We start from the raw sequence: 12,684 nt of genomic DNA, 5'->3' as shown, positions 1-12,684 counted from the left end.
TCTTGGAAAAGAGCACTGCCTTGAGATCAACTATTACAGTAAGTGACTGCTGTTAATGCTCATGAAATAACCAATGTTGAGATGTCATACTGTATATCCCGAAGCTGGAAAATAACTTTTTCATCACAGTTGTTGCTTATTGTTGTTTATATATTTATATATCAGGGATGTCAAACTCAGGAGCTGAGTTTGACACCCCTAGTTTAGAACAACATGGGGATGAGGGAAGGATGGCAGAATTTGTATTTTGGGGCAAGCTATATGTTGCCTATATATGTTTCATTTAAATTACAGTACATTTTTAACCAAACAAAGAAAGGTTCATGGGAGTATTTTAATTCTGAGAGAGGAACAGTCCATGGTAATGGACTAAAATACTGTAAATATTCCTCTGCACACACACACAAGTAAACATGCTCTTTTGAATAAACTTACATTTTGAACATGAAAGTAGGTTAGATGTTGAGAGTCTCTTTTTCATGTGCACCTCTAAAAACTTAAATCTCCTCAGAAATCATTCCTGCCTTGGAGTCAGATGTCCTCCATACCAGAAGAAGAGGATTTTAGGTATTTGTACTGTGTCCTTGTATTGTCTATTTTTGTCTTTACCTCAGCCTCTGTGAAAGACAAACAATATAATTTAAATAGTAAATAACTAATTATCTAAATAGCTGGCTAATCGTTAACTTGTCAACATCAGCAGAATGTTCATATAAAATCTGATGACAGGGATGGCATGTGTGGAGCAAGTTCAGAGCAAGCAAGAAACAAAGTTGTAAAGATAGTTTGATATTCATATTTCCTTTGGCTATAAATTTGCAGTGTGCTTTCGATTTGTAAATTCAGTTGACGTGGTCCTCCGGTCTGAAATTGGTGTTTTTTCATAGTGACTCTTAATTTTATATAGTATTATATAATTGTATAGCTCCAAAAGTTGGACACTTTGAAGACTGTCATCTTGACCTGCTTGGTTTGTGAATTTTTTCACAGCAAATGCTTGTCCATAAACCCCTTGGGTCTGCTAGTCAACAATGTGAAAAATAGGCATGTTTAACGTCTATGTTCAATAAATACACAGACTGTGTAAATAAATAAAAAAACCCTTGTTTTAGATTAAGCCTGAAGTTAAAACTTTCACAATCACATTTTTGTCATTGCTTTGTCCTCTTTTTCTTGTGTAATAATAACAAAGAGGCTGTGCCAATGAATAATGATTCAAGCCATTAGATAAATCAGCTTATTAGTTTAAAAATGGTCATCTAGTTGGATCATACTAGGCTCAAAAAGACTATTTTTGAAATGTTTCGCAGTACATTTTTTGGTCAGATTTACTATTCTCAATTTTGAAAACTTTTACTATACAGTTTTGTTCAGTTAACACTTCCCTGAGTCCTTAACTGTTATCATTTTGTTGTCCCGTGTTAATGTTCACAGACTGCAATACTGGGCCAGTCCACCAGAGGCTGCGAGACTCAATGTTCTGTTGCTGAGAAGGATTGAGAAAAAGAAGAATAAAGAAGTGCTGTGTGTGGTTACCTGATGATCCACGACTGTTTTTATGTTTTGTGATGGTTGTTCATGAGTCTCTTGTTTGTTCTGAGCAGTTAAACTGAGCTCTGTTCTTCAGAAAAATCCTCCAGCTCCAGCAGATTCATCAGTTTTCAAGGATTTTTTGCATATTTGAACCCTTTCCAGCAGTGACTGTAGGATTTTGAGATCTGTGTTTTCACACTGAGGACAATTGAGGGACTCAAACACAACTATTAAAAAAGGTAATGTGCATAGTGATCACTGTAGGTTGGGAGTTGACATGATTTGAACCTTGTGTATGATATTTGAAGAAATTGAAAGCAGACTGCAAAGCTAGGGATGGCTGACGTGAAACTGACGTTTCGACGCACAGGGATGCAAACAGGTAAGGGGGGAGAAAGGTGAGAACATTGCGTAGGGCGGGGGCATGCTCCGAACATTTTTTTGAAAAGATATTCGCTTTACATGCTCATTTGTAGTTACTTTAATTGATTTTTTAATTTGTTATTGCCATGTATGTCCAAAACTGTAATTTTTCACACACACACACACACACACACACACACACACACACACACACACACACACAAATCGTTGCAACATTTCACCAAAATCAAGATTGAATAGGCTACATTTGTTGAAAACCTCATGTATAAAAAAAGATGAAGTGCTATGTTTATTTAAGACAATATTGGCTGATTAGACGTCAATACTAAACTGCAAACTGTTTGCCCTCTCTCTCTTCACCGTTCCCACATCTCAGACCTCAAAGGTTCCCCATGTCCCCATGTTTTGGCCATAATTTAAATTTAATTGTGAAAAAGGCCCTTGATCAAACCCCAGACATCAATGAAATATGACGGAAAGCCAGAAAGATAGTGGGGTTGTTTAGATCCAGCTGCAAAGCAAAGGACAAGCTGGTGGAGATGCAGGGCTTGATGGGCAGACCAACTCTGAAACTGGTACAGGAGGTTGAGACGAGATGGAACAGCACTTTCGACATGCTGCAATTCTTGTATGAGCAACGAGAGACAGTGGGTCAAATTTAAACAGTGATATTGCTCCGCTGACAAGTTTTGAGTATGACATTATTCAAGAATCATTGTCGCTACTGCAACCATTTAAACTAGCAACAACAGAGATGTCAGAGGAATAGAGTGTCTGCTTCAAAACTTATACCACTTTACAGGATGTTGCAGCACAAGCTTGCACAGAAAAAAGGACATGCAGCACAGGAATCAACTGTACAATTAGGTAGGCCACAATGACCATACTACCCATGTAATTGGCCACAACTGTCATATTGTTTTTATCAATATAATTAATATGGTTTGCTCATGTTTTGAACAGGCACACACCTGCAAGAAGGTCTGCACTCCAGATGTGGGGCTACACTGCTGGACCCAAGATTCAAAAACGTGGCTTTTGGAAATCCTGCCAAAGCCCAGGAGGCTGAAAAGCACATCACACTGGAGTGTGCTTCACTGATGCGTTTAAACACAGCAACTTCTGGTGAGCACTTTAAGTCTTCATCTGACATTATGGAGTTATGTCATCTGAAAAATCATTTGACTTATACTTCATATATGCTGTCAGTTTATGCTTTATAACTAATTGTTGTTTTTATTTTTATTCAGAGCCACAGTCAACATCAGGCATAATCATCATCAACACCAGCAGAAACCCAGGACAGTTTATGGGAACTTTTTGAGAATGGTATCCGTGAAACCCAGCCGATACACAGTGCTACAGCTGATGCCACAGTAGAAGTGAAAAAGTACCTCAAAGATGCGTTTTTGCCCAGAACTCGTGATCCTCTAAGTTACTGGAAAGAGAGAGCTGTAATTTTCCCTCATTTGTATGTGCTTGCTAAAAAATACCTCTATTGTGAGAGGATTTTTTCAAAGGCTGGAGAAATTATCTGTAAAAAAAGAAGTAGGCTAAGTCCTTCCACAATTAATATTCTTGACTAAAAATCTGTAAAAAAAAAAAAATAAAAAAAAATGTGAGACCATTGTGGCTTGATTTTGTTTGATTAATCTTCATTTTTCATGACCAAAATAACCTAGTTATTCACAGTGAGGAGGGTTACATAACCAACATCATGTAGTTGTCAGACAGATGTTAAAAACTCATCACATTAAAGGTGCCGTAGAACGTCTTTTCACAAGATGTAATTTAAGTCTAAGGTGTCCCCTGAATGTGTCTGTGAAGTTTCAGATCAAAATACCCCATAGATTTTTTTTTGGGGGCATCATTAACCATGTGCCGATTCAGGCTGCGGCCCCTTTAAATCTCACACTCCCTGCCCCTGAAGTTGCATTTATGAATTATACAGACTGCAAGTGTTTAATAATGAAAATAGTGACGGCTCTTGTCTCCATGAATACAGTAAGAAACTATGGTAACTTTAACCACATTTAACAGTACATTTGCAACATGCTAACGAAACATTTAGAAAGAAAATTTACAAATATCACAAAAAATATCATGATATCATGGATCATGTCAGTTATTATTGCTCCATCTGACATTTTTCACTGTTGTTCTTGCTTGCTTACCTTGTCTGATGATTCAGCTGTGCATAGATCCAGATGTTAATACTGGCTGCCCTTGTGTAATGCCTTGAACATGAGCTGGCATATGCAAATATTGGGGTCATACATATTAATGATCTCGACTGTTACGTAACAGTCAGTGTTATGTTGAGATTCGCCTGTTCTTCGGAGGTCTTTTAAACAAATGAGATTTATATAAGAAGGAGGAAACAATGGAGTTTGAGACTCACTGTATGTCATTTCCATGTACTGAACTCTTGTTATTCAACTATGCCGAGGTAAATTCAATTTTTAATTCTAGGGCACCTTTAACAAAAACACAACTTTTTTTATTTTTTAAATGGCTTGTTGTCAAGGTTGTTTCAGATAACATGTGCAATTGACCACTAGGTGTCACCGTGGAGATGGGTGCCGGTATAGTTTCGAAGCCTCAACACAATACACATTTGCTTCAACTGTTTCAGTGTTTCACAAAGCCTCGCTCTGCCCACCACTACGCAAAGCATTGTACAATATCATGAGAAAACCTATATCTTAGATGTTGAATTTCAGAGGATTTCTGAAAGCATTCTGCTCATAACAGCGCTTCACATTGCACAGCTTGTCGATCGCAGGCTAGGGTACGATATATGGATATATGGCGATATGTGGCGTGGATTTGGAATTTCTTCTGATTGGCTGGTGCCACGGCACAGAAAGAACCAATCAGCACTCGGTTAGGGTTTCATGACTGAACTTTGTATTAATAATTTCATAATGCAAATGATCTGCAAGTATTTTATTACTGTAAAATTATAAATTGTTTCACATTTATAAATAAATGGAATCTATCACAAGAAAGTTTCCAAACAACAACAAAATGCACTTTTAAATTTTTTCTCTTTTAGATGTCTTAAGAGATATTACTGTCAGCGCTGGAGCTCAGCGTTACCCGCACACGCTCCCAGAGACGCACACACAGGAAACAAGACCACTGAGAGCCTGACATCTTAAAACACAGCAGCTCACTCAGAGACCTGTGTGAAAATGCTGCAAAACATGACATTCATTCTCCTCTTCAGTTTAATCTTCATCTTCTCCTCTGGTAAGTTATTCATCAGTTATATATATTTTCTCTATAATGCCACATGTCTGATTATACACAAATGTTCTTCACCGTGAATTATTTCTACACCGAATAAGAAATTATTTGTGTGGTTTTTGGTTTTGGATTGAATTTTAATTTCATTTTTCAATCCTCAAAGTTGTGGAACAGACACCAAAACTTTTCTGCTTTCTACAGACAGTTTTATTAATTTCAATTAAAAACAATTCACATTTCATAGCAATCTATATGGTTTCATATGAATATTTATTACTCAGTCATGTGTTTCCCATGTAAGACCCATTGCTTTGAGCAAAAGTGTTTTAAGATATCATCTTTTCTCTCGCGTGTGTCTGTGTTAAATCAGGTCATGTCAGCAATAGTGAAAAGTCACGACTGCTCGATACGAAACAGCAGCATTTCTCACTGTGTTATTGATCCTTTTGCTCAGACTTTTAATACCACTTTATTTTTTAGGTAAATCTGTATCTTCATGTATCTACAAAGCAGTGGGTGAAAATGTTGTGATTCAACTGGGTGATGAAGAATTACCACAGAACAGCCACTTGATCTGGACACATAATGAAAGCAGGGTGTATTTAAAAAAGGGCTCAAATGTTAAGATACAAGATCTCAGCATTGACCGCTATGGATCCCTGATACTGGAGAACATACAGAAGAGCAAATCTGGGGAGTACAAAGCCGAAGTTTTTAATCTAGAGAGTGGAAAGTTAATAAAGAAAACAGAAGCACATCTCTGTGTACAAGGTATGTACAAGCTTGTCATTTCTTTCCTCTGTTTTTGCCTTTTCAAAGCAGGACCAAGAGTGTCTCAGCATTAAGACTTGCTGTTGTTGTGTGTGTTTCAGAGCCGGTGCCTGAACCTTCAGTCAGAGTCCAGTGTGTAGAAGAAGGAGTCAATCTGACTTGTATTCCTTCGAATAGCACTGAGGTTTTTGTATCCTGGATGAAAAATGGAGAGGAGTCAAAGATGACACACGTCGTTTTACATGTCAGCTCGTCTGAGCTCAAATCTGGAGATAAGTTCTCATGCACACTCAGCAACATGATCAGCAAAAAGACAGCAACAGATGTTCAGCCGGTGTGCTCTGACACAGGTTCATATATCTGAAGAAATCACTCTACATGTTATATTCTCATGCATGACAACATTGGTTTACGATGTTGACTCTAAGAATATTTTTATAATCCATTTAAAGGTGTACATGCAACAAATGAAGATAAGAACAGAAAAAAAAAAGAGAAAAGCAACAACGAAAATAAAAATGACGGTAAATGTCTATTTCTATCACAAAGTTCCTCATGATCATGTTTCCTGCCACAGAGCTGCCTTTGAGGAATATATGTCATGAAGCTGCTTTTATTAACCTTGAATATTTGTCAATTTAAATTATATCATTATTGTTAAAATGTTATTTTGTAAAAAGAAAAAAAAGAGATCATATATTACATTTACATAAAACATATTTCAGCAATGTGGAATACTTTATTCTGTTTGGTCAATCACAAAATTCTGTGAATAAATATTTTGGTATAATGATGCTAAACACAGACAATTGGTTTTCTATGTCGCTGTCATAGTTTTATCTCTCTCAAATCATAATCTTCTCATGTATTAAAATCATTTCAGCTCAGATCAATATTTCATGTCCATTTAGTTGGTAAGCAGCTGTGTAATAAGTGGGTTGATGTACAGACAGACGATCATTACAGTAAACTCTTTCAGGTTTTTCTGTCGTGATTCAGACCTGCTTACTGTCCTGTTTATGTTTAAGTTTGTGCAGAAAGAGAAATTGTGTTTTTGCATCTTTTTGCAGTTGCTGAAATGATAAATGGTGGTAATTATAATGTTTTTTGTTTGTTTGTATTTGATCCTTAATTAGATGTGACTGGGAAATTACTTTTTGGCTTTGATTTCTGGTGGATGCTGGTGATCCTGTCTGGAGGAGCAAGTTTCCTTCTCATACTCTTCATCATCTGCCTAGTCTGTGTGTGCCGCTGCTGCAGCCGAAGCAAGAGGAAGGATGTGTTAACCTGAACAGTTTTGGGGCACCATTGACTTCCACAGTAGTTTTTTTCCTACTATGGAAGTCAATGGTGCCCCAAAGTGGCCTAGTTACAAACGTTCATCAAAATATCTTCCTTTGTGCTCAACAGAATAAAGAAATGTATACAGGTTTGGAACAACCTGAGGGTAAGTAAATGATGATAGAATTTTCATTTTGGGGTGAACTATCCCTTTAAGGCGTTGATAGTGGTGCCATGGAAACGCATAATTCCCAGTCCAAGGACCAAAAGGACGTGAACAGCTCCGAATATAACGTCACGTGTTGTCATTTCAAGATTCCGGTAAATACAAGGTGATGTGAACGCAGCATAAGTTCCTGCCACTCATCAGTTACCATTGACATTAACCACCATCATTAGTTAATCTTCCTTTGTGTATATTGTTCCTGTTTCAGTTCTGTTCATTGTCCGTTCACAGTCGTTTTACGTTGTGTTGTTGCTTCCATTCTGCCCATTTGGATTAAACTTTGATTTTACCCTGTTCTTCTTCGTCTTCCTTCGAGAACACAGCCTGACAATAATGTTCAAAAAAATACAATATTACAATATTCAAACAAATATAACTTTTTTGCTTTCAAGAAGTCTCAGTTTCCCCAGGTCAAATCCTCAAATCCTCTTTGGACACATTTGGAAATTTCTTCTTGACTGCGAGACAAAAATCAGTTTTGTTTTTTTAACTAAATGTTTCTAGTAAATTTTCCTTTCACCAAGTATTGACTTACTGTATATGGCTGCCATGGTTTCCTCATCAAGGGCACTTCTTCTCTGTCTCTACCACTGTACTCATACAAAAGACAAAACACAATAACTGAACATCTGTACAGAGGGCATGCACTTTCTTCTAACTAGTTTTGGATTTGCTGATATTTTAAAACAATTACTGGTAGGCTATACTGGATTTTAAAGATATTTAATGGGCATATTTTTGACATCATATTTATGATGATTGGGGAGAGGTCGAATTAGCCTTTCTTTACACTTCTGTATTGCATTTCCACTTTTACAAATGAAGGAATAGTGGAATATCACAAAGGCACATTCATTTAAGCGAACTTAACACTTCGGGGATCCACACACTGTCCGAATCGGAACATTTTTGTCATCAGGAAGGTTCGCGGTTGCCCGCACTTCCCGTTCGCGTGCAGCCTAATTGTCATGATGGCACGGACAGTTTGTGTACTGTACAATAGCCCATGCGAGAGTAAGTTGAGTGCTTGAAAACAAAGGTGCGCAGTGCACACGCCGAACGCGTCTTTCCGCAGCTAAATACTTTTTAAAGGCTCGTAAGCGCGTCTGTGTGCGAGACAGAACCTGTGTACATATGTTCAGAAAAAAATGAAGTATAGAAATAATGTTATAATAACTTGCTATATCCTATCTATAAATGTACTAAAAATCATTAAGAATCTGAATAAATGGACCATAAAATGGTCCATGCCATGTCTTAGCAATGATCCATCCCATACGGTAAAAAAATATATTTTATCTGGCCAAAATATATTTTAAATATATGGTAAATATATGTTACAAACAGTGAAGTTCAATGAAATATATTTTTGAAACTGAAAATATATTTTGTTTCAACCTTCATATACTTAAAATATATTTAAACGTATTTCAGGGGCAGGAAAAATATATTTATATATAAAAATATATTTCAGGGCGCAAGAAAATACATTTCCAATCTTACAGTCGACAATGCAAATGTGCGTGGAAGAAAGCCTTGCGAACAAAATTATCCATTATGTTTGAAGAATTTTAAACACTTGCAGAAAAACATGAATTTACACATATTTTTCACATTGACACTTTGTTCACATATCTTCCCAAAAATACAGATCTGTGTAATAGTATGGCACCTCACAAATGTGTGTTTTAGTCTATTACTTATTTATTAATTCATTTATTTATTTAATTGTAATTTATTGTCAGTGTAATATAGCGTTTAGATCTACATCAAATACAAATAAATAGATTAATAAAATCGCTAGATGTACGATGTTAACTGTGACGTAATTTGAATGGGAAACCACTAGCAGCGCTCACAGACTTTTGGAGTACTGCGCATGCGCGTCATTTTGAACTGTAACGGTCGTCAGTCAACCGGGAGTTCTCGGAGTAAAAGGTAAGAGCTAACGTTATAACTTTATTTTTAGTCGTCATTTTTCACATATGTAATGTTCATTGCTACTTTGAATGTATAATGTTTTATTGTCAAGTTTTTTTTTTTTTTTTTTAACTTTATTTGTCAAATTAATGCCCCGTTTGTTTATTTGCTCACATGAGACGCATTTAATATTTTCAGATTTCCGTTTTAAAGTTAGTTGTTTTTAATTTGGACACTAGTGAAAACTAACGTTACACACAAAAAATGTTTAATATTTTTTTTTTTAAATTTCAGATGTAGAGTGTTTGGGAGACCGCGCTGCTTTATACAGAACAGCTTCACAATAATAAACATGAAATAGTCAACATGACCCTAGTTGAAGTGAAACATTAGGTGTGTGTTAGAAAAATACTAATATTTTAAAGTCTGTACATCCAAATGATTCCTCAAGCTTTAAAACACATCAAAAATTACAACATGTTGACATTGGACAGTTGGCAAATCTGTAATGTAACAAATTTAACATAACAGTATTTTCCAAAAACACACCTATTGTTTCACTTCAGAAGAAGTTGATTAATCAACTGAGGTCATGTGGATTACCGTCATGTTCACTTTGGTTTTTGACCTTCTTGCGTGAACACACAGAGATGGATTATTTTTCTAAATATTTCTGTTTGTATTCCACAGAAAAAGAGAACGTCATAATCAACTGGAACAGCATGAGGGTAAGTATCCCTTTGTTAAGTTAGCTTAACTGAGTGACTTTGTGATATTCCACTATCCCTTCATTTGTAAAAGTGAAAATGCAATGCAGAAGTGTAAAGAAAGGCCTCTCCTCAATCATCAGTTTCTTTACTGTACTGTCTAAAAATATGCCCATTAAATATCTTTAAAATCCAGTATACCTGTAATTGTTTTAGTTCCAGTGTAAACAAAAATATCAGGAAATCCAAAACTAGTTAGAGGACAAAGTGCATGCCCTCTGTACCTGTACTGATGTTCAGTTATTGTGTTTTGTCTGTTGTATGAGTACAGTGGTAGAGACAGAAAAGAAGTGCCTTTGATGAGGAAACCATGGCAGCCATATATACGGTAAGTTAATACTTAGTGAAAGGAAAATTTACTAGAAACATTAAGTTAAAAAAATAACTGATTTTTGTCTCACAGTCAAGAAGTGATTTCCAAATGTGTCCAAAGAGGCTTTGAGGATTTGACGTGGGGAAACTGAGACTTCTTGAAAGCAAAAAAGTTATATTTGTTTGAATATTGTAATTTTTTGAACATTGTAAAGTATGTTCCTTGCAGATTATTATTCAAATGTTCATGTGTTATGGACAACAAATAAAAGTTTTTCAAATGTGACATGTGAATGTATTTTCTTGGGTTGAAATATATGTAGGACAAAATATATTTTTAAATGCTTTTGTAAAATATATTTTGAAAATATTTTTAAAAATATACAAAAAATGGCCAAAAAATACATTTTAGGAAAATATATTTATATAAATATATTTGAAAATATATTTTTTAAAAATATACAAAAAATGGCCAAAAAATATATTTTTAGAAAATATATTTATATGTGAAAATATATTTATAGCGAATATATTTTTTGTATATTTTGAAATATATTTAAAAATATATTTGAAAATATATTTTTTTACCGTATGGGATTGTATCTCTTTTCTGTCATTTTTAAAGTGGGTTTCTGAAACTTGCATGCAGAAATGCTAGTTCAGAATTTTAAATGAGTCATATTGGTTTTCTGAAGAAAAAAAAAAAAAAAAGACTACGTATGCACATTTTAAAATACTGCACAAGATGTGAATAAATGTAACTCGTACTCTTGCTGGGGTGGATAGCTACTCTTTATTCAGCTAAATAAAATGCACATAAAACGTGATGGAAACATATTTAGAGAAGAAACTTCTAGTAAATTTATTAGGAATAAAACGTGCATTAAAAAAAGTCTGTGACAGAAGAATTAATTCATAACTGGAATAATCTTCGGACTCATTGTTAGGGTTCGGAAAAGAAGAGGATTCAATTTGCAGGTTAATACAGTTTATTAGGGAAACAGATCAAGGAGTAACAAAATAGCAGCAAGGGCTAGTGTCCACAGATAATGGATGATGTCCACAGTCAATGATGGCCTCAGGTAGCAAGACAAAGTCCTGAAATGCCCAACCAAGAGCAGACTGCAGCTCAGGAGGTCAAGGATGATGGCAAACGAGACGGGGAACAATGGGCACTGAAGGCAGGTGAAGCGGGGAGAAGAGGAAGGGAGATGGCAGCGGGGAAGACGGAGGAAGCGGGAAGATAAGCACAATCCAGCAGCCAGGGAAACGGATACTGGAGAGAAAAATAAAAAATAAAAGAAAAACTAAACCGACTGATCTGTGGCAAAAACCACAAGATAAAAATAAATAAATAAAACACAAATAAGTAACCAGAAAAAATTATGCCAAGAGAGAAAAAAAGAAAAATCAAGTTGGTTAAAATTAAAAGTCAAAATAAAGCTAGAAATCAAGCAAAAAAAATCATGTTCTACTGAAGAAACAAAGTCACCTACATCTTGGATGCCCTGGGGGTAAGCAGATAAACATCAAATTTTCATTTTTGGGTGAACTATCCCTTTAAAGGCCACCTTGTGGCATTCTGAAAAGTTGAGGTGTTTTCATCTCGCCGAGCACACCTACATTTGAAATATCGACCTTGCGCGCACAAAAGACGCGATGTACAGTATGAACATCTAAGAGCAACACTCGTAAGCAAGGTTGTAGTCAGGGAACAGGCAATAGATAAAAAGGCAGGCAGATAGCGATCACAGTCCAGATAACAATACACAGGTCAAAGGCAGGCGGCAGAGAATCATAAACAGGGAACAGGCAGGATCAGAAACAAGCAGGCAGACAAGATATAAACGCTCGGAATTGCAACAACAATTAACAATACTTCGCGGTGAGGTGGTGTTTGTGGAAGTCCTTTATAGTCCTGGTAATGAGCTGCAGCTGGGTGTGGTGATCAGTGTAGTGTGCTAGGCTGTATGTGGCAACAGGTGATTGGTGGCTCAGGCAGCCACGGCCGATCAAAGTCCATAAATGGCCATAGTGGGTTATAGTCCATGGTTGGCCATAATAGTCCAAAGGCCACTGACGGCAGTGACCGGGCAGGATCCCCACCCACAAACTCCCCACCCCTAGGTATACTGCCCCCCCCAAAAAAAAGTTCTTGGGGAAATCCACGGAGGACATAGCGGGTTGATGGGCAAGGAGCTTGGATGGCGCCGGCAGAGCAAGGCGTTTGGGCGGCGC

The 12,684-nt window shown here is 36.4% G+C and overlaps 1 protein-coding gene across 1 annotated transcript; it reads left to right on the top strand.

The window, feature by feature from the left end:
- The first annotated feature begins 5,061 nt into the window (after positions 1-5,061).
- On the top strand, positions 5,062-11,693 carry LOC137035474 (uncharacterized). Its single transcript, XM_067408778.1, has 7 exons — positions 5,062-5,172; positions 5,650-5,940; positions 6,042-6,290; positions 6,393-6,464; positions 7,077-7,205; positions 10,058-10,095; positions 11,529-11,693. The coding sequence occupies exons 1-7, from the start codon at positions 5,115-5,117 to the stop codon at positions 11,691-11,693; spliced, it is 1,002 nt and encodes a 333-aa protein (XP_067264879.1). The 5' UTR covers positions 5,062-5,114.
- Positions 11,694-12,684: the final 991 nt, after the last annotated feature.

The sequence above is a fragment of the Chanodichthys erythropterus genome, chromosome 14, assembly GCF_024489055.1.
Source record: "Chanodichthys erythropterus isolate Z2021 chromosome 14, ASM2448905v1, whole genome shotgun sequence".
Taxonomy (NCBI): domain Eukaryota; kingdom Metazoa; phylum Chordata; class Actinopteri; order Cypriniformes; family Xenocyprididae; genus Chanodichthys; species Chanodichthys erythropterus.
This window is presented reverse-complemented; position numbering and strand designations above follow the sequence as displayed.